A 21,222-nucleotide genomic window follows, 5' to 3' on the forward strand; every position below is an offset into this window, starting at 1 on the left:
TTTCCATTTGCTAGGCTACTTTTTTTTTTTATAGAAAAAAAGTCTTCATATGTGCACAATTCCATTTGCTAAGCAATCCCCCCCCCCCAGTGCCTTTCCTTCAGCCCAGACAATCCAGTCCACGCCCGTCTCCTGGCTGGGACCCACTGAGCCCTTCTCGCCCTGCCAAGCCCAGAGAATCCACTCAGCCCCTCCACTCCAAAGACCTAGACGTTCTAACCACCCAGACTTTTCCACCCTGCCCTGATGCCCTGCAGGGGTTCTTTCTGTTCATTCATTCCTCCTGTCTCACCAGGCACAAGCGAAGGTTTCCTGTTGAAAAGACTGTCCAATAATTTATTAGAACCCCAGTCAGAGCAACCCAAAGTTCTGACCAGCCCTGGATTTAATTCAATAGCAATTTCCATCCATCCAAAGAACCCGGGAGTCCTGGTTCCCAACCCCCTGCCCCCCTTTCCTTGCCCAGGCGGCCCACGCATTCCCGCCCTTCCCTCTTCCTGCTTTAACTTGCCGGAGCCCCCTCCCCCCAGATCAAAGGAATGAACCCCGGCGTCCTGGCGCCCTGCCCGCCAATCCCGGCCCGCCGGATCTGTGTGGGCGTCTCTCGTAGTGAGCCGGGGGAAAGTCTTTGGCCCTGAATCACTGGGAGGCCGGCGAGAGGCGAAGTCGCTCCTTTGGGCATCTCCGGAGCGAAGCGAGGGGGAAAGGGAAGGAAGATGCTGGTCTGGGCACCTCTTCTGGGGCTCCTGCCCCTGCTGCTCGAGGCTGCCCGGGGAGAGCCGGTGCCAGGTAAGGGGGCGCTCCAGAAAGAAGCGGAGGGGGACCCGGGAGCCTTCGGCAGCTGTGGGGCAAGCAGCAGCCCTCCCTCTTTCTGGCAAGGCTGCACCGGCTGGATTTCTGCCTGCAGCTGGTGAGCGGTCCAGGGACTGCCCTGCGAAAGGGGTGGCTGAGTTGGAACAAACCGGAGAAGGGGGATCTGGAGGGAAAGGACGGAGGGCTTTCCTCTCTCCTCGTTCCGCCTGATCTTTAGGGTTACAGCAAGCAGCGCAGTCCTATGCAGAGTTACTCCAGTCTAAGCCCCTTGAAATCAGTGGGCTTAGACTGGAGTCACTTTGCACAGGACGGCACTGGAAGTTTAGCGGCTGGAGCTGCGGCGCTATTAGTGCCCGGTGGAGTCCGGGAGCGGAGGCTGCCCAGCGGGGCCCCAGAGAACTTCGGAAAGGCGGGATCGGAGTCCAGCGGCACCGTAGAGACCGACAAGGTTTCCTGGGAAGGCGCTTTGAAGCTCCCTTCTCCCGACTGCGCTGGGCGCTCGTCCGCAGTGGCCAAAGCCCCGTGCCCTAAAAGGGCGCCGAGGGAGGGTGTCGGCTTTCGGGTTACACAGAACGCCGGGCGGCGTTCACGAGTCTGCAACGCTATTGGGGAGATCCGTGTGAATATACAACGCCGGGCGATCCGCTTTGTTTCTGGGCTGCCCCGTTCGCTGTTGTTAGTCGGGCATAAATGCAACGGGGGTCGCTGCGTTCATCTTTGCCCGCTTCCTAGGAGTGGGCAGGTTTCAACCTTCAGGATTTGGGGCTGGGGCGAGTAAATGTGAAGCCCTGGTGGGGGAGGAAAGCCGCGCCTGCGGTTCGAAGCGGGCTTACCAGCTCCGGGTCGGGAAATTCCTGGAGATCTGGGGGTTACGCCTGAGGAGAGTGGAGTTTGGGGAGGGGCGCGACCTCAGCAGGCTATAGTGCCACAGAGTCCATCCTCGGAGGCTGCCTTTTCCTCCCAGAAACGAGTCTCTGTAATCTGGGACTCACGTGTAATTTCCGATCTCCCGGCCCCACCTGGAGGTTGGCAGCCGTATCTCTCTAATTGACTCTACAAAGGGTAGGAATAGGACTCAAGCCTGCCGCGAAGCACCGGCAGTCTGCCCATGCCCAGAGACTTCCTTTATCCTACACGTGCCAGAGCTCAGCCTCGACTTAAATTAACCCTCGCCCCGCCCCCAGCAAAGGGGGTATTTTCATGAAAGGAGAGCCCCGCCCTCCCGGCCCTGCTTCCCCATTGGCTGCTTTAGGAGGGGGCGATTTCCCCCATCGCTTTTTCCTACATAAATGAGAGAAACGGGGCAGGACTATAAAGTATCAGGAGACGCGGAGCGGGGGGAGCGTCCCGCCGCCCGCATCATGCGACCCGCAGGCTGACTCACCGCCGTGCCCCACCTTCCCTGCTCCCGTTTCTGGGCGCGGCGCCAGCCTCCCTCCTTGCACGGGGCATGTTTTATCAATGAAGTCACTTGGAAGGGCGGGGGAGGGGTCCCCCACCCCCACCCCTGCTTGCCCACGTGATGCCCCCTCCGGCTTGACCCGCGAGCCTCGCCGCCTGCTCCGGGTGGTTCGTGTTTCGGGGCGAAACTCGACACCCCCTCCCCACTGACGTTACCCCTCTGAAAATAGCCCCTCGTGTCATGGGGCGGGGGTCTCTCCTCGAAAAGTGTTTCTCTCCCTCGGCCTCTTGCATCCAGCTGTTAATTCGCTTCGTGTTCCGGCTTGCTGCCGGCTTTGCTCTGCCCTCATTCATTCTTCTTTTGATCATTTCTTCCAGACCCCAGTTTGAGTTTTGTAGCCGCCACACACACACACACACACACACACACCCGGCCTTATTACTCGACAATAAAACCTGTGCGATTGCAAGGGGCTTGACTTCCAAATTTGGGTTGCCAGTTCGAGGTTGGGAAATGTCTGGAGATTTGGGGAGTGGAGACTGGAGAGGGCAGGATTGAAGAAGGGGAGGGACGTCAGCTGGGTATAATGTCATAGAGTCCACTCTCCAAAGCAGCTGTTTTCTCCAGGTGAACTGATCCCTGGGAGATCTCCAGGTCCCAGCTAGAGGTTGGCAACCCCACTTCCAAGTGTCTTATGAAGCACTTCCCCCTGCATTCCTCCATTCTCCTGATGATGACATAGCTAATGTTTATTTTTAAAGGCTTTACAATGTCAGCTGCTGATAGTGGCATGCAAAAGACCACATGTGAACACCCTCTTTCTCTCTCTCTCTCTCCCCTGCCCTCATCCTGGCCCCATCAGCTACGATGTGTCCCAGAGGCCTTTCCTGGAGCAGAGACCTGGAAAAGTGTATGGATTGCGCTGTGTGTCAAACCCAGAACAAGAATGACTTCTGCTCCACGTGTGAGTAGCTGGTGTCAGACCATCGTACCCACCATGCACTGGCTCAGGCACCTTTGTTAAGGAGCATGCCACTTTGGCCTCCTAACAGTGCATAATTTGGGGCTGCCAATAGACCTGGAGAACCCCTGTCCCTTTAATGGAGGCGTAATGAGATATTATTTACCTTTCTGCTCTGAAAAGCTCCAATTGCCCACTTTCATACATTAAGCTTCTCTTATATGGGCAGTTGACAAAGTCCTGTTTGTTGCTAACTCTGTTTGAGGTAGGGGAAATAATGGCAAACTTTGGTTTAGGGGGAACCAGTAACATGATTGAGGATGCAGGCAGTTGCAGGGCTGATGCTGCATTTCTTCTTGCAAAGTTGTCTGTGTGTGTGTGTCAGTGTCATTCTGATTAAAAGGCCAGATCTCAGGGAGGCTGGTGCTCTTGGGCTGCAGAATCATTTGCATTCCCAAACATATATAGAAAAAAAACTGCATCTTTATCATTGACTCCAGCAATTTTCAGAACCTGAATTTTGAGGTTTTCCCATAGGAACATGCGCACACAATAAGTTTTGAGTTCAAAATTGGTAGAGATTGGCTGGGCAGGCAGAGGAGGAAAATTGGATGAGAAAAAGATCCGTTATCTAGGATGTTCGGTCAGCTTTAATGCATTTCGTTCCCTCTCTTGCAGGTGGGGATCCTCAACCTCCAGATACACTCAATTACTGGATTCTCGTGGGAGCATCGCTGGGGGCAGTAGTTCTGATTTGTATCATTGGTGGGATAATAGCCTATGCTCGTTGCCGGCGGCGAGAGAAATTTACAAGTAAGTGCTTCTTTTTCATTCATTAATCCTAGCCCAGGTCTCTGTTGCAGCGAACATCGCAATAGCTGAGCTCTGATCCCCACACACACACACCTTCTTGCCCTGCTTTCACTTATTTTTGTTTTAATTATATTAATGATGGGGCAGGTGGTTGCTTTTAATAGTTTTAAAAAATGGTTTTCTTCTGTATGTTTTAGTTTGTTAGTGGCCTTGGTGGCCCTTGTGAGGGGAGAAAGGCGGGGTATAAATTTTGTGTGCGTGTGAAGTGCCATCAAGTCACAGCCAACTTGTGGCAACCCCTGCTGGGGTTCTCAAGGCAAGAGGTGGTTTGCCATTGCCTGCCCCTGCATAGTGATCTTGGTCTTCCTTGATGGTCTCCCATCCAACTACTAACCAGCACCAACCCTATTTAGCTTCGGAGATCTAACAAGATCAGGATAGCCTGGGCCATCCAGGTCAAGGCATAAATTTTGTAAAATAAATAAAAAACTGTATTCTCTACTGATTTTTTTTCAGCTCCAATTGAAGAGACTGGAGGCCATTCACCTCAGGAATCACTGATTCATTGAAGGTAAGAACAAGTGCTTTACACCTTCCTATCTGCCAATAGACAGAGCAGCTATACAGCAATACAGACTTGGCTTCTTTCACGTTACTAAAAAGGCCACATTTTTCACTCTCCAGAGCGACAAGGAAAAGCCTTGTAACCTGCCTATATTCTCATTCCATTCCAGCACACGCACATCCCATTTGAAGAAACCAAATAAATGTGTTTGCATGACTATTTACTTTCTTGCTGGTTATAGAAAATGATTGGGTTTTTTTTCCCCTTGCCAGCCACTTTGTGGTTAAAGACAGATTCTCACTTGCCAGGCCCTCCATGCCAGACTTAATTGGTACTTCTTAGCCCTCGACTGTCTCTGCTACACCTTCACTGACAAACTCTTTCCTTCTCCCCTACAGATCTTTGGGTCGGTGTTTCAGCTGACAAAGAAAGAGAGAGAGATGAATTCAACCTTGGATTACCTCTAACTTTTCCTTAAAAACACCAGAAAGATGTTTTTTTCCTCTGCCCCGGGATTCTGGGGCATTCCACATTTGCACACACAATGTTTTCGGGGTGGGGTGGGGTATGGAGTCCTCTTTCCTGAGATACATTTCAGGGAGAAGTTGTGGTGATCCCTTTTGTAAAGGTACATCAACCTCCCCGTAAAATTTTGAAGTGTTAGGGGGGAAGGAGTGAAAGGGCTCTTTTCTAAATCCCCAGGATCTAATGCCCCATATTGGGGAGACATTTTCACACTGGGGCATAGCTGCGGGGAACCAGTTGCAGCTGCCGAATCCCTCCCAGCTTGGAGGCCCTTTGGCAAGGATGCTCACCGCATCTACTGTTTGCTTCACTCTGGGGAGCCACTTTGGGTTAAACACAAATGTGATGAGTAGATTTATCTGTATATAAAGAATATATTGGGTGCTGAGTCTCTCTGGGAGAGGAGCAGGGTCTTTGTTTCTACCTAGCTTCCCTTGTGCTTTTCTCCGCCAGTGGCTGGGCCACTATGTGAATCGGCCAAGTAGCCGCAGCTTAAGCCAACACTCACGGTCATTCTTCTCTCCTTTTGCCCTCCTCCCCTAACCTTTGGTGCTCCCACAGAGAGGTTGATATTTATGTCTTCTACTCTAACATAACTTTAATTTTCTGGTTGTGAATTGAAAAAGCCAGCAGGAAAAAGAAAAGAAAAACCCTTGCATGTCACTTCATGAAACAGAGTTTGTGGATTTTAAAAAATAAAATAAAAACTTCATAAGATAACACGAGGCACCTTATTTTGGGATGAAAAGTATGGCGGTGGCTGGGACTAGCCCTGAGACCCGGTTGTAAGTCCTGGTAGAAACAAAAGTAGCATTCAGAGGGCTTAGAGCACCTTACATAAATCGTCACTGTAGTCCATACAGCTGTTGCAGATTGCACAGTAGTTACATGGATTTCGAAGATACTGTAATCAATTGCAAATATGGGCCAAGATCCCAAGCAAGGCCTCCTAACTAAGGGGCAGAGTTTGAACAGGGGATTTCCCAGCTGGCAGTCGTGGACATTATAGTACATCAGCTCTCACTGAAATCTTCCTAGTAAGAATATTTATCTTGTAACCCTTTCTCTTTCACTTTAACATACCTGTAACACATTTACCTGCTCTTCCTCTAAACGATGGCCCAAGAAAGTCCTCTCTCTATGTTACGCCAGGCCTGCTTTACTGTCGAGAAAAAGATTGCATCCTGTGCTTGTGGCCGTTCTTTGGTTCGCCTCTCTTTTTTCCTATTAAAAAATGTTAAAGTCTTCCCCCCCGCCCCCCGCTTCAACTCTGTATTAAGTGTTCAAACCCTACCATGAGAAGTACCCACTGAAAGCCACCTCTGGCCTGGAAACCTTTCCTTCAGCTCCTGAAATGTGGCACCTTGGTTCTGGCCATGCTTGTGTAGAGGAAAGGAAAATGCCCTCTGCCCATGTCCAGGAACTCCTTAATTGTTCCACTGCTGAGTCTTGGCATTCAGAACATGTTCTCCAGGCTAAGCTCTGCTGAAGCCCTTGCTGGCCCTAAATATGTGAAAAAGGAAATTCTCATTGAATGGAAACCAGGAGGACTTAATTTCCATGTAAGCCTAGGTGTGAAGGGACTTCCCAGAACTTGCAGCTGTGTATGTGGTTTCCTCTTTTCTTTGTGCCTGGAAGGTAGCTGAAGGTACCTTGATGTACTTTCATCTCTGAAGCTAAGCAGGTCTGAGCCCGTCCAGTTCTTCAGAGAGACAGCCTGGAAATCCTGTGTAGGCTCCCTGATGCAATGCCAGGGCAACTTGAACAAAAGATAATCACGTCACTGGTTTCTTGTCTAATTCTCCCTCAGCAGCTCCTGATGAAATACATTTGGTTAGCCTTTAAGGTGCTCCTGGGCTCCTGTTTAATTTTGCTAAAACTGATTAATACAGCTACCTCTTGATGCCAGCAGATAAAGTATGTAAACTGTACCAGGAAGATAACACGTCATGGCTAGGATTAGTCGACTGATTAGATTAAAACCCCTTTGTGTCCGATTACTGGAGGCAGAACTTTTAAAAACAATTATTAACATTTTAAATGCATTTATCACAGTCATATCCTGTCTCCTTAATATACCTGGTAGCAGCTAACAAGAATAAAAGAATATCAATTATAAACAGCAAGTCAATAAAACAATTCTTCAGAACTTAACTCCCATGCTGTAAAATGATCTAAGTATTAAAACTAGCAGTCCATGAAAACCAGAGGCATAATATAGCCTTGCACAGAAAAGCAGGCCGTAAGGACGTCGAGAGGCAGGGGGGAGGGCAGTGAGTAGAATTTTATGTGTATTAAACCCACAAACTTACAAAATGACTGGTGCCATTTCAGGGGAGACATGTCCAATATGTTTTTTGGTCAGGTGGCTGCGCCCCTTATGACCTATTCAGTATGTGACACTGGTACTAATTCCCTACATGGGAAGTGATGGTAGTGCAGGCCTCTATTTCCTTAGGTTTGTAGATGATGTGTGTTTCTCCTTTTCTTCAAGGAGCTTGAAGCCACGTGTGTAAGGGCTGTGGCATGACCAGTGCTGTGTGGATCTTCTGTATTTTGTGGTATCTGCATTTAGGGTAAAGGGAAATCTCAATATCTTTGAGTTCCTTGACACAAATTGCCTCTTGTTTATTTTTATCCTGCTTTCTTTCCCCCCCTTTCAGTTGTTCTTCCTTATTCTGCAGTCACGTTTAGCTTGTGGTGGGGGGTAGGGGACATGTGGCCTAAGAAATAAAGTCTTATTTGAAGAGTGAAAACGATCTACATATTCAAGTCTGCCTCCTGTTCACTTCTGTTTCTGAGACACCCCCCCTCCACATTTTATTTTGAAGCCCATCCATTCTCTCTTTCCTGAAGCCTTCTGCTCCTTTTGTTGGGATCTTTGACTCCCTCATAATTTCCTTCTCCCTCGCTCTATGACTCACTCTCCCTTTCTTGTGCCTGCCCTTATGGCCTCTGCTGGCTGCACATTCCTGTCCCCTTAGTTCATACCAGCCTGTGTCTGACACCACCCGGTGAGTCATCTGAAGGTGGCGGCAGCAGGAGAGAGAAATCAGAGGTACCTTTGGGCAAGACGCTGCTGTGGGGGGAATGTGCAGCCACTGAGGCCACCTCTGACTCCAGAGATCAGCCCACACTACACTTATGCCCCCCTCAATCCTCTTGGCAGAAGGAGCTGCTGAGGAAAGTTTTCTCTCCCAACATTGTTGTCTCTAGAACTGCTGTTTGTGATCTGGTATAGGTGAGGTGATTTTTAAAAAAAAAATCCTCAGAGGGCTTAATATGCCTGACTTCTTTATGCACAGTGCTGGAATATTTGTAGTAGTAATCAAAAGGCCCTTAGAGGTGTAAGTCAATATAGGCTATAAACTGCTGCTGGCAAACCTGGGATTTGAAGCCAGTGAGGGGGTGCCAAATATTTAACTCAATGGCTCTTTAGAACAGCAGTTGTGGCTTTTCTGACATGGAAGAGAATTATAGGAAAAAAATGGTCTGATGCATTTTTGTGACATGCCTGTCAAAGAAGCAGAGCCCAGAAGAAAAAGGTGGCCATCTCAAGCCTGGTTCCAAGGCCACCCTGTGCCTCAGTAGCTGCCCTGTGCCCCACCAATTCTTCAGGCCAAGCTAGACAGGCAGGTTTTGAAAGAGCTGGTTCTGGGTTCCCCAGACCCAACTCGAGTTCCTGACAGCCACATAGTGCCTTTGGGGAATGGCTGTTAAAAAATAAAGGAAAGCCCAAACAGCCTTAGAATGCCTCGGGGGGGGGGGCAGGGGCTCCCCCTCAAGCTGTTTCCCAATGTCAAAATAGCAGGGGAAGGAGTCCCCCCTCCCTGTTTTTTCTGCTCTACATGGAGTATTCTGTGCAGGTAGAGCAGTAAAAATCAGGGGGGGGGGACTCCTTCTATGTTATTGTAACATTGAGAAACAGCTTGAGGGGGTAGGAAGGACCCCCTCTTTCCTCTCTCGAGGCAATCTGAGGCTGTTTGGGCTCTCCTTAATTTTTACAGCTATTTACTTTTTAACTGCCATATGGCTGCAGAAACTCAAGTTGGGGAACCCAGACCCAACGGTTTAAAAACCTGCACGCCTAAAGAAACCCTTAGCTGGGAGCTTTGGTTGTGTCAGCTTCTGGGTTTAACACACAGCTCTTTCATCAAGCAGGATGAAAAATGTAGCCAAGTTCTCCACTCTAGCCATGTGGTTGGCACAAGATTACCTCCTCTTTCATCATCACATTAATGGTAACCCAAGCATCCGCACAAAATGTGACACACTTTTGCAATCAGCCACAGAGTTTAGGCTGCACAACGAAAACGAGTTTAACTACTGCAGCTTTCCTCAAGGTATCCTGGGAATTGTAGTTTTGTTCGTGGATTCGTTGGCAGAAGCTGTGACAGATAAGCTTAGGTTTTCAGATATGTCCCAGGAACATAGTTCAATCATCCTGTGACTGAGAATAGCTTAACAACTTCCTTCTGTAGGTCAAGACAAAAAGGTAGAGTTGAGCACAGTAGGATCTATCCCACTCTCAAATAGGGATAGATTTTTCCCAAGATCCCTCTCACTCCCCATAATCTTACACACAATCTTATACTCAGAGTCTGGCCTTTTACAACAGTTAAACAAACTTGACATCAGTAGCAAATGTTGCTTAAAGACCATTGGCATGACAGCTTTACTAAAATTGATTAGGTCATCTACACATGGTTTTGGAGGGGATAGTTTTGTTTGCAAAAACTTTTCTGTCTGGTCACCTGGAAATACTTTTGGTTTACTACAGGTGAGCAGATAACTTTTGAGCCTTTGCATAGAGGCAATTACTACTGCTTAACATTCCCAATTCTGCTCAAAGTTTCCAATTCTCATACAGTGGGCCACACAGACAGAGTGAATTTGGCTGCAAGGAATAAATATGGCAATCTTTAAAATCCAATTTTGGAGAGGGAACAGGGTTGGGGGGAGCCAGCAAAACAGAAGAAGATTAAAGAGACGGAAACCAGAAGATGAGAAAGCCCAGACGGATCAGCTCATGGGGAAGGAATGTGTGGGACCGAGCAATGGATGGTGGAAGCTACCCAGCCGGAACCAGAGAATGAATCACAGATTGAAGCGGAGAGTCGAGAGTCAAGAATCAGATACAGAGAGGGAACCCCGCCTCTGGGCCTGTCTCCCTTTCCAGAGCCCACCTAACTTCCTTCCTCTCCCCTGACAGTGACACCCCGGAATCGGCTGCCAACTGAAGCTCACTCTATTCTTCAGGGACATAATTTAGAAGACCTGGCCTGTCAGCTCCCGGCCTGCCCTCCCCCACGCCACTTGCTAGTCAAAAGAATTAATTTCAGACATTCCAGGGGCTTTGAGCCAAAAAAAAAGTCTGAAAGGGACCAAGGATTGTTTGAATGGTGATTGAGTCAGACAGGAAGAAAGGGAGGGTGGAGGACAAACCAGTTCTGGAGTGGAAGATGGGGGAAGGCTGCCAAATTTTCTCTTGTGCCCTTACCACTTCTGCATGGCAGGTGGACATTCAACCAGTGAAGCTTTCCCCCAGTGCTGCAAAAGGAGGCAAAAATACCTGGTTTGTCAAGAGGGCGCTTATCACCTGTGTGGGCCACTCTCAGCCTCTCCCCAGCCATGCCGTGGCCCACCTGGTGGGGCTGTTGTAGCATGTGAAGCACTGTGCGCCGTTAGGGGAAGAGCTATGTCAAAAATAATTTTATTCTGATTTTTCTTCTTGGCAGCTCCAAAAGCCACTGGGGTTGCTACTTATTTTTTCCTGGCAGATCTCTTGTGGGAGGAGATGTTGAAGAGGCCAGCTTCAGTTTCTAACTCAGAAGCAACTGTTAGCAGAGTCCAACATCTTTCCCACACCTGTATGCGTTTTATAGAAAACGTCTCTAAGGGGGCTGTTTTGGTGGTGGTTGACTCAACATGTTAAACAAAATCTATTAAACAAAATCTTGCTGAGCAATAATAGTCACATAGTAAACATGGCTACATGCATCTGATGAAGTGGGATCTAACCCAGAACTTTTGCTGGGATAAAATTTTTGTTAGCACCCCAAGAATTTGGTTTATTTTTTGCAACAAACCAACCCTGCTCTCTGTGTAACCAGTTATTTTTGTGGGTGCTGCCAACATTCAAAAGCAGGATTTCTTCATATCCCAGTCTTGCTACCACCAAATTGTGATGAACTTGGGGGAAGGGTAATCACCACCCTATAGACCTGCAGGAATTTTCCTCCTCAGTTTTTTACCTACCCTGTTTTTACCACTGGGAAATTAACACACACGCAATTCAAAAAAAAAAAAAAAAGCTCTGGTTTTAACTGTTTTAATGATGTATGTTGGTGGATTTTAATGGTTTTATAATGTTAATGTTGTTAAATGTTTTGTTAGCCATGTTGGTGGCCCTTATGAGGGGAGAAAGACAGGATATAAATTTTGTTAAATTAAAAAAAAAAGTGTCCAAGGTTAGATCTGGGCCTGAGTATAACCTACTCAATCCTAGCTTAATCACTGAGGTAAAACTGACAGATATGGGATTGTTTCTGTGTAAAGTGAACAACGGTAAAGTTTATTTTAAAAAACACACACAAACTGAGGTAAATATTAACAATGAATAGGGAGATGTGCATTGTTAGGTTGTACTCCATACATGCCTCAGGAAAATGCTCCCCCTGGCTGGTTTATATCATTTCGCCACAATCATCTTTCTGTATTTTGGACAGAACAATTTTGGAGGTGTTAAATGATACTATAAGAGATTGTTCCAAACCAATATTATGAATTGGTATGAGCTCTTTTAACTGCTGCCAGAATTTTGGTTGCAAGACACTGGTGCCAAGTTAATGCTTCGATGTTAAGAGAGAATGGCAGATGAAAATGTAAAACTGAAGTCCTATGACATCTCGACTAACAACATTTATTTCATCATGAGCTTTCCTGAGGCCAAACTCACATCTTCAGGTGCTATGATTTCCTCTGTAGGATACCACATTGGACTTCTGTTTTATTTTGCTACAACACTCTTAACACAGGTCAGCTAGCCTTCGGTAATTAGGTGAAGATACGCCCAACACAGCGTCTAAAGAGAAAGAGGGGGGGAAAACACAGTAACCTTTCAGGTTAAGTGGCAACGGCTGCCAAACCTATTTACTATGACCCCTCTGTGCATTTGTAGTGGGCCTCTGTCCAGGGCAAAGAAAATGGCTTGTTCCCATCCTCTGTGGGAATCTTTTTCTAAACATTTTTTGGGACATCGTCATGATACAGGACACATGCCTCTTTGTGGCTTAAGAGGGGGAAATATTCACCAAGTGTGCTTAGGGATCATAATGGGGGGGGGGGTTGGTTGCCAGGTCTATGTTGGGAAATTCCTGGAGATTTGGAGGGGAGGTGCAGCTTGAAGAGGGTGGGGTTTAGGGAGGGGAAGAACCTTAGCTGGGTATAGTACCATATAAACCACCTTCTAAGTCAGCCATTTTCTCCAGGGGAACTGATTTTTTGTCACCTGGAGATCAGTTGTAATTCCAGGAGATCTCCAGCCACCACCTGGAGACTGACATCCGTAACCAGAGGTCCGTTAACAGAATAACATGTCTCTTTCTAACAGATGAACATACAGACATTTCACAAATGAAGCTTTAACTACTGAAATTCAGCCTGGTTATTATAGGCCTGCAGCTTGGAGGGAAAGAGCAGGAAACGCTTTATGAATTGGCAGCAGCAACGGCAGAGGCAGCACTGATTTGCCAAATAAATCATGAACAAGGCTAGGCTTAAATAGTTAATGCAAACAATGAAGAGACAGCGCCATCCTAGCAGCATTTAAAGTCCAATTTTGTGGTGTCTGCTGCCATCCTGTGGCAGTCTGGGCCTCTGCAGAATTTGCTAGAGTGGTATTTTTGTCTTGGTGACTCCTTTGCTTCTCCCTGTGAAACTGCATGTCATAATTTGCCCTTAACAATCCACATGGAAACCTTCTTGGAAAGACAATTATTGGGCTGTAAATCCCACCCATTTTTTTTTTATTTTTATTTTTGAATTTTTTGACAATATGCAATAGTAAAAAAAAACAAATCCCACCCATTTAAGGAGAGGGGGTCGCTGTTTCCAAACTTCTTTTTTAACTGCTCCTGCACTGTTTGTAAATTCCTGATATTTGAGCACTTTTAATATTTTAAGGGAGGGAAGGCAGCATGGTATATAGCCCGATCTTGTCACATCTCAGAAGCTAAGCAAGGTCAGTACTTGGATGGGAGAAGGAAGTCTCTACAGGAGAAGGCGAGGGCAAAGCACCTCTACATCTCACTTGCCTTGAAAGCCCCTTGCTGGGGTCAGTTCTGACTTGCCAACACTTAACACATGCACAATACTTGAAACTTTTGTAGCTAAACTTTCTCCATTGCTTTATCTTGCAAGGGAGGACAGAATCCCTGCTACATTTCAGACTATCAGGTTGCAGTTAAAGGCACAGGAGGCAGGCTTAGGGAAAACTGGTGGAGACAGTCCATTAAGAGGGCCACCTGCACCCCCTCTTACAGCAATGCTGCTGATAAAAACTACCTGCATAGGTTTGGAGCTGTGATACCGGACTGACGTTTTACATGAATAGCTCTTTTGTGAATCCTAGACAGCAAAGACTTGCAGAAGATGCCCAATTTTTCAACTCCCCCTCCCCCAGTTTTTTTTTTTAAATAAAGAGACTGAAGCATTTACCTGTTTGGTTATGATTTCTGGAACTGAATGCTCTTCTTTGAATGTTGACTAGGAGCATGAAATATTAGCTCACAATAGATGGACTGTTGCTTTGCCCCGTTGTCAATGACAGGTAAGATGATACCTTCCCTTCCAAAAATTACAGAATCTGTTGCTGGACCAATTGGAGCCGCTTGCTCAAAGAGAAGGGCTATATTTCCTTTGGGAGTGACGGAGATTAAAAGCAGCCCTTTTGATAAGCTAAAACGCCTTCCCGTACCTCTGAAGCAACAGGTGCCCTGGAGGAAGGCCCCTGTGTTGTGCTCTGACTGCCCGATGCACTCCCTAAGGAAGGTAAGTTACATTGTTGTGCCGCAGAAATCTAGCTTTGGTTCATCAAAGCTGAAAATCACAGGATTAAAAGTACAAATAATACAGCTCTAAAGATCTCTCAAGAGGTAAAACGGGAGAAAGAAGACTTTACTGATTTTGAAGGGAAAGGGAATCAAAATTATTCTAAAAAAGAGAGAGAATGAGAGAATAAAATAACCTAGTTTTTGCTTATTGATAAGATGCTGAAAGTGTCTACATGGCTTTTTGTGATTCTTTAGCCTCTTCTGGTTATATTTGTAGAGCTCCTATGACTTCAGCTTTTATGCCTGTGTCCTAAATACCCCCTACAACCTGACGTAGTCAAAATTCATTCTTTTGGTTTAAAAATCACAATTAATTTATACCCAACAGCTAAGAATTCGATTTTAAAATTACATCATAATTTGAACAATTAAAAATCACCTGACGGAATGTATTTGTGACCTTAAGTATTGTTTTTGAGAAGGGAAATAGCCCCTTTCTATCACCTGCCCCCTTATCTGGATTTGGCAAGAGCCTGCATGAATTTTGCACATTTCATTATAGCAAAGTAGGCATTCTTTCTCACTTTTCTTATCCTTGAGTGCCTTTGATTTAGTGATTGGCTGCCACTTCTGAACCAATGCAGAAATGATATTCCAGTTGTTTTGCCTCCTGGATAACAAAAAAAGACCCATCTTAACTGTTTTATCTCTAGAGCATTTCACCTTCCAAGATGCTAGCGGTGGTTCTTCTGTCTTTCCTCAGTGCAGGAACATCGTATGGTATAGGTAAGAATGAAAAAAGGGGCAGCTGCCACAAAACATGCAAACTGGTGAAGCTGCCTTTATTAAGTCAGACCATTGGACTACCAAGCCCAGTACAGCCAACTGTTTCTCCCCTCTAAGGTCTTGGGCAGTGAAGGACTTTCCTATCAACTGCTACTCCAGATCCTTTTAAAGGACATTTGTTCTGCCCCTGAATGCTGGTGCCTCTGTAAAGTGCAGCATGCATTGAGGGAATGAGAGTTCTCCTCGTAGAAGAGGAACAAGATTTGAGTTCAGTCACAGCGTAAAGACCAACTAGATTTCCAGGGTATGAGCTTTCGCAAGTCAGAGCTCCTGCGGAATTGGTCTTTAGGGTGCTCCTGGACCCAAATCTTGTTCTCCTATTTCAGACCAACACTGCTACCCACCTGAAACTAGTAAAAGAAGTGACAGCGTGCAACCTGGAGCACTTGCGTGTGAATCAACTGAACCTATCAACTGCACACTAACTGTCCTTCCTAAGACAAGTTAAAAATAACCAGAACTCAAAATACAAATATTGCATTGATATTGTTGGAGGCAATGGTACCAGCAAAGGGTGGTGCTTGCCAGTGGTTCTGGGGCTCAAGCCTAGATGGATGCTACATACCTTGACAACAATGACTGTCATTTATTTCATTATATTTACACGTGCCTTTCCCTGTAGCTCAAGGCGGCTTATAAATCCCATCTTAAAACACACAGAATACAATAAACCCCCAAGCAATCTCCCCTCCATGCTAACCCAATGTGAGAACGAGCAGCAATCTGTGGTGAGAGGAACACATACAACATATGCTCAGAGGCACCCTTCTCAATTATTGCGAAGGCTCAGGCAGGACTGTAATTAAGGGGATGCCTGAAGGGTCTACGCACACCTTGGTGGTACATCCTGGCCCTCCCAACAACATCATGCCTTGCCAAAGGAATCAGACACGGACTTAGCCTCCTTTACATGGTTTCCATTTCCCTTAGGGCTGCCACGTGATCAGGAATATGCGCGTGCACACACATGCACGCAAACGCACACACAGGTGCCTTTTTTGCAGTAACTCAGATCTGCAGAAATTAGCAGGAAAGGCTTTTCATGGCTTGTAAGCCAGGTATGCTCACCTGCTAACATCTGCATATCAAGCCGCAGTTAATGGCAACATTGCGGGAAGAGGGCTGCCTTGTTGGCAGCGCATTAAAAACTGGCTTGCAGGCAGGGCTTGGTTCCTGGCCTCAGTAGTGTCTGGGCACTTAATTAAGTAATTATGTTTTATTAAAGTTCTTTTCATCAATGCGTGTTTAGCCTTTTACTGTTTAGCATTGACGTCCATAGGAAGCATTCCCCTTGTACCCTCCAAGTACCTTTAGGCAGCCCAGCACAAAATGCCTGGCTGTGGGTCAGAGAGACAGAGACACTCGTAGGAGGGAGATTTGCCAAAGAGCGACACATCTTGACAAGGAGAAATTCTGTAACTGTAAATTAACTTCTTTAGATTAATTGTGCAGTCACAGCGAGCAAAAACAGGCAGGAGTACAGGTCAGAGCTACTCTGGAGGGAGCTCAAAGCTGCAGATAGCTGAATAACCCATGACATTCCCTTTAAAATTCCAGCCCAGGCAAGGACATCTTCCTTCTCTGGAGAATTTGGTGGTAGCACTGGGAGTCATTTTGACCAATCGAATAACCAGCTGGATGGCCCCATTACAGCCCTGAGGATAAGGGCTAATGACAGATATATAGTAAGGTATGTATGTTATTTGACCCTGGATGGTACATGTCAGGAGCCCCAAAATGAAATTGGTTGGAAGCATGGTAGCTGGTACCCAGTGGGGCTGTCAAGGGGTAGTGAAGAGCGGTTAATGATAGGCAAAGCCTGCTAATGCTGGTTTTGTCCTCCTCCCTTGCAATGATACTAGAAAACAGGTAAGAACTACAGCTGTCAGCTTCCAGGTTGGGTCTGGAGACTTTCTGGAATTACAATTGATCTCCAGAGATTGGCTCCCTTGAAGGAAATGTCTGCTTTGGAGGGTGGACTCTATGGTATTATAACCCACTGAGGTCTCTCCACAAACTCCACCCTCCCAGGTCAGAGAGAGCCTGAAGGACCCCTTCCTGCCCAATGAATCTGTGTACTGCTGTGGATGGGGCTGGTTTGAAGGGCAAGATAAGCCCTGTCTCTGTGGGGAGAGATTTGCTTGCTGGCTGTAATGCTGAATTAATGGGAAGACAGATGGCCTCCCCCCACCCCCTGGTCTGGTAAGGCCAGTGAAGAGGCAGGTGGAGAATACACAGCCTGCGTGGGTGGTACATATGCTAGTAGCTCTAATGGGCAAGCCTCCATTGGTTGGAAAGAGTGGGGTTGTGGTTTGGGAGAGCATTAAGTGAGGACAGAGGAAAAGGTTGATAATGCAGAGCAGAACCAAGGACGGGAAAGGGTAAACTTTGATGGGGAATGGGAATGGAAGGGGGCACAATTCTGAAGCTGTTAATGTCACAAGAGGGGTTTGTGCATGTCTTTAGCTGTTTGGAATATATCAGTTTTATAACACCTTTCCTGAGCTCAAAATCACCCCTCGCAGAGGAGGCTGCCTGCTGAAACCCTGTATGATTTGGTGTTCTGCTTTTAGTCACCCTCAGCTAGGAGAAGATAACTCTCCCTTTGTTCTGCCTTAATTGTGACTGGATTGTTTGATCGCACCTGGTGAAGAGGCACAGTGTAATTACATGCCCTCAATGGTGATGCCTGTTACATCTCTGCAGGAGTCACTCCTTCAGATCAAGAGACATGCCCTCGCCCATGGCAATGCAAGGGTGGATCCTAATTTGCCTTTCCCACTCTAAAAATAAAACTTTATTTTTAGAGTGGGCTTCCAAATTTAATTTTTTAAAAAAACATTTCAAGGATCAGTTTTCAGGAAATGCTGCTCTAACAACCAGGAGCAATTCAGATTTATCAAAGGAGCCGGTATTGCTGACTAGGCAACCCTTTCATCTTGTTTGGACTAATCAGTATACTGAAATAGGTAGAGTTTTCCTAAATACCCACACAAGCATTGACAGGCATAATTTCAACCACTGCAGAGGGCTGCTTTGAGGAGTAAAATGAGGAGAACAAGGTAAGCCACTCTGGATCCCTATTCAGGAGAGAGATGAGGTGTAAATAAAGATAATAAACAACAGTGGGGGTAAGTGTAACCTGTTTATTTTTGCTGTTAAAGCACACTCAACCTCTGTCCTGGGAAAGGGGGCTGCCCTAAATCACATTGTCTTTTCCTTTCCCAACTTAGCATCCAGGTTCGCTATGGAGACTCGTGGTCTAACACTGAAGGGGGCACAGTGGGCAGCTCATCCAATGTGCAGCTTTTTCTCGGAGAAGGGTTTGTGCAGGTTTTGGGCCGTTTCAGAAGCCACATGGAATATCTCGCCTTCCGTACCAACCAAGGCCGCATCTTTGCCTTTGGACCCAGCTTCGGCTCAGGGACATTCTTTAACGCTGAACCTTCATTCCCAAACACAGTTCTGCGTTCCATCAGCGGCCGTTCTGGGTCTTCAGTTGACGCCATTGGGTTCCATTGGGACACAGATGAATGAATTGCAGACAGAATCTTCCCTCTCCACCCTGCCCTCCCATACTCACCAAAAACCATTTACAAAGCTGTGATGAATGTGCCTTCAATCAAATAAAAGAATATAAATCAATAAAATAACCCAAATTAAACAATGGGTGTTATTTCTCTTGGAGGGATATATGAGAAAAGATTAATCTAGTGGTAAAGAGATTATTAACTGAACATAAAAAGCTGTCCTTATTAGCAAGGCTGTTGGTCCATGTAGCTCAGCGTTGATCCTGAGAAAAAGTATTTAACAAAATGGCTGCCATGGGGAGTGAAGCTAATCACAAAATGGCTGCCTTGCACACTTGGGCCAATAACAAACTGTTAGGAGGTCCCACCAAATGTTGGAAGTTTTCATGCCAAGCCTCAGCCTAGTATCAGACAGGCAAGCCAGCCTGCCTGCCCTACCTGTGAATGTTTATCTGCTGGAGGGGGATGGGTAGTAGTGTTTTTTGCTTCACTGTGTCTTTGCTACGCTTTGTTTGGGTCGAGAGGTGTTATCAGTGCAGTTGGGGATGGGAACAGACCGACCTTAAGAAACTCGGCTCTGCATCTCTTCCAGGACTTTCGCGCTTTGCACCCCGTGCCAACTGCAACTGAGTGTCGTTTGAACTGCAGGGAGGAGACTGGAGGTATAACCTTTCTGGAAAGACGTTGCTTTGGCATTCCAGGCAATTACTACGTACAGTGTACTTCTAGGGAGCAATCTCTAATAAAGACCTTTAACTCATACAACTGTGTTTGATGAAGTGGAGAGTCTGAGAGAATCCCCTAGCCAGGCCTGACACCTAAAATGGAGACAGCTGCCTCCCGGGCTCCTTGGAATCCCCCCTCGCTTCAAGGAGGTGGAGGAAAGCCAGGATTGGCTCTTTCACTTTGGGGAAGAAGCAAATGGGCACCAGGGAACACATCACAAGGTACTATGCTGGGAATCACTAGTCTACTCAGACAGGCAGCTGCTCGCCAGGATTTCAGGCAGAGATCTTTCCCATCACTTGAACCTGGGGTCATTTGTTACATGCAAAACATGAGCTACACCACTGAGCAGCTAAGTGAGTTGACAGAGTAATTTATACTTCAGTGCCTAGTGGACAAAATCAAGAAAGCAATTGCCAAAAATATTAAGCTAAGCACTAAGGAAACAGTAAACCACCATCTATTGGTTGCTACGTTCCAGGAGTGGTTTCCCAACTATTTTCTAGGAAACTCTGGTTTCCCCAGTAGCTTATCAGGGATTGCCCAATGAGATTAGTAACAGCAGATGTGCTTCGCTGGAAAACAGCTTATTCACATCTGATCGTCCTCTTTATCATGCAGCCACTAGAAATTGCGGCTTTCCTAAGTCACTCTCTTCATTAGCATTAGGAAACTGCCACAGGCATGGGGCAGAAACGTGGCAAGCAAGCAGTCAGAAAAGTCTTTACTACCAGTCCTTCTGATCCTTTGGCAGCTGCGACTAGACCCAGGCTAAACTGTTTCAGCTGAAGGAACTCAGTCAATAACAAGCCCTGCATTGGCCCTGCACACTTTCTGAAAAGCTTGGCTGGTGCCATGGTGCCCATGGACACCACATCGGGGAACCCTGACCTGAGTTGCCAAGTCCAACTTGGTTGGAAAATTCCTGGAAATTTGTGGGGTGAAACCTGGAGAGGATGGAGTTTGGGGAAGGGAGGGACCTCAGTAGGGTATAATGCCTCAGACTCCGCCCTCTAAAACCGTCATTTTCTCCAGGGGAACTGATCTCTGTTGCCTGAAGACCAGTTGTAATTCCAGGAGATCTGCAGCTATCATCTGCAGGTTAAGCAAGCCTAAACCTCAGGAATATGCTGTTGCTTTGAAGTCTGATGAGACAGTAACAGCCTTTCTCTTTGCATTTCTGGCAGGAGGTTCAAAGAAAGGGGGGAGGGAGAAAAAAGTCCATTCTGGCATCTCTTCTAAACATGCAGGAGAATGAAGTGGTAGAGAGTGGTCTGTATTCCAGGCAGCAGGTGGTGAACACATTTTTGAGTGCTGTGCTCTTTGAAAAGACTTCCTGTAAACTGAAATTTAGCACAGTAAGGAGTGGACTGTGTTAGAAATCCCACCTCCATATCCTAGTTTTTTACCTGCAGAATCGTAAGAAAAAATACATAGTGAAACGTTCTTTTAAAAAAGCATCTCTATCACCTCATTCTGATGATTGTATGAACCAGGCATTAGATCCTGGCTATAAGTTATACTTACGGCAGCTAGCAGAATTGCTGGGATGAAAAAGCTGGTTTCATGCTGATGGTGAGAAACTGAGTAATTTTTAATGTTTCCTCATGTAAACAATTATAATCTTTTTAAAGGTTTTTTTCCCCTTAAATCCCAGTAACTAGCACATCAAGGGGCAAAGTTCTAAAACAGCCCACTCCTTGCTGGGCTAGATTTCTACTTTCAAGGAATGGTTTGATACAATTAACACATTTTTTAAAATGTGATATATCCACCTACAATCAAAAATTATGCAGACCTCATCCCGTGGCACATAGGAATTAGAGTCAAGTTACAGTTGCTCACATGGAAAGCACTTACATCTGGATGTTTAGTTTGATAATCTCCCCAACAAACGCACAAATGCACACACGCTGAACTGGCCAAAAGTGCTGAACAGCTTTTCCTTGACATACCGTTACTAGTAGATGAGATCTCTGTGGGTCTGT

The 21,222-nt window shown here is 46.4% G+C and overlaps 2 protein-coding genes across 2 annotated transcripts; both read left to right on the forward strand.

The window, feature by feature from the left end:
• Positions 1-649: 649 nt before the first annotated feature.
• Positions 650-6,344, forward strand: TNFRSF12A (TNF receptor superfamily member 12A). Its single transcript, XM_054993622.1, has 5 exons — positions 650-789; positions 3,078-3,179; positions 3,855-3,989; positions 4,506-4,560; positions 4,953-6,344. The coding sequence occupies exons 1-4, from the start codon at positions 717-719 to the stop codon at positions 4,556-4,558; spliced, it is 363 nt and encodes a 120-aa protein (XP_054849597.1). The 5' UTR covers positions 650-716; the 3' UTR covers positions 4,559-4,560; positions 4,953-6,344.
• A 7,768-nt stretch (positions 6,345-14,112) lies between these two features.
• LOC129339543 (zymogen granule membrane protein 16-like) lies at positions 14,113-18,515 on the forward strand. The gene is made up of 4 exons (XM_054994125.1): positions 14,113-14,130; positions 14,846-14,918; positions 16,536-16,668; positions 18,212-18,515. Exons 1-4 carry the CDS (start codon positions 14,113-14,115, stop codon positions 18,513-18,515), a joined length of 528 nt encoding a protein of 175 aa, XP_054850100.1.
• The last annotated feature ends 2,707 nt before the right edge of the window (positions 18,516-21,222 follow it).

Source organism: Eublepharis macularius, chromosome 12, assembly GCF_028583425.1.
Source record: "Eublepharis macularius isolate TG4126 chromosome 12, MPM_Emac_v1.0, whole genome shotgun sequence".
NCBI classification, from domain to species: Eukaryota; Metazoa; Chordata; class Lepidosauria; order Squamata; family Eublepharidae; genus Eublepharis; species Eublepharis macularius.

Coding starts and splice junctions, on each gene's coding strand:
- LOC129339543 (XM_054994125.1), top strand. Junction 14,919..16,535: donor AGGAACATCGTATGGTATAG/GTAAGAATGAAA, acceptor TTAAAATTCCAG/CCCAGGCAAGGACATCTTCC. Junction 16,669..18,211: donor AATGACAGATATATAGTAAG/GTATGTATGTTA, acceptor TTCCCAACTTAG/CATCCAGGTTCGCTATGGAG.
- TNFRSF12A (XM_054993622.1), top strand. CDS start 717: ATGCTGGTCTGGGCACCTCTTCTGGGGCTCCTGCCCCTGCTGCTCGAG. Junction 790..3,077: donor CCGGGGAGAGCCGGTGCCAG/GTAAGGGGGCGC, acceptor TGGCCCCATCAG/CTACGATGTGTCCCAGAGGC. Junction 3,990..4,505: donor GCGGCGAGAGAAATTTACAA/GTAAGTGCTTCT, acceptor ATTTTTTTTCAG/CTCCAATTGAAGAGACTGGA.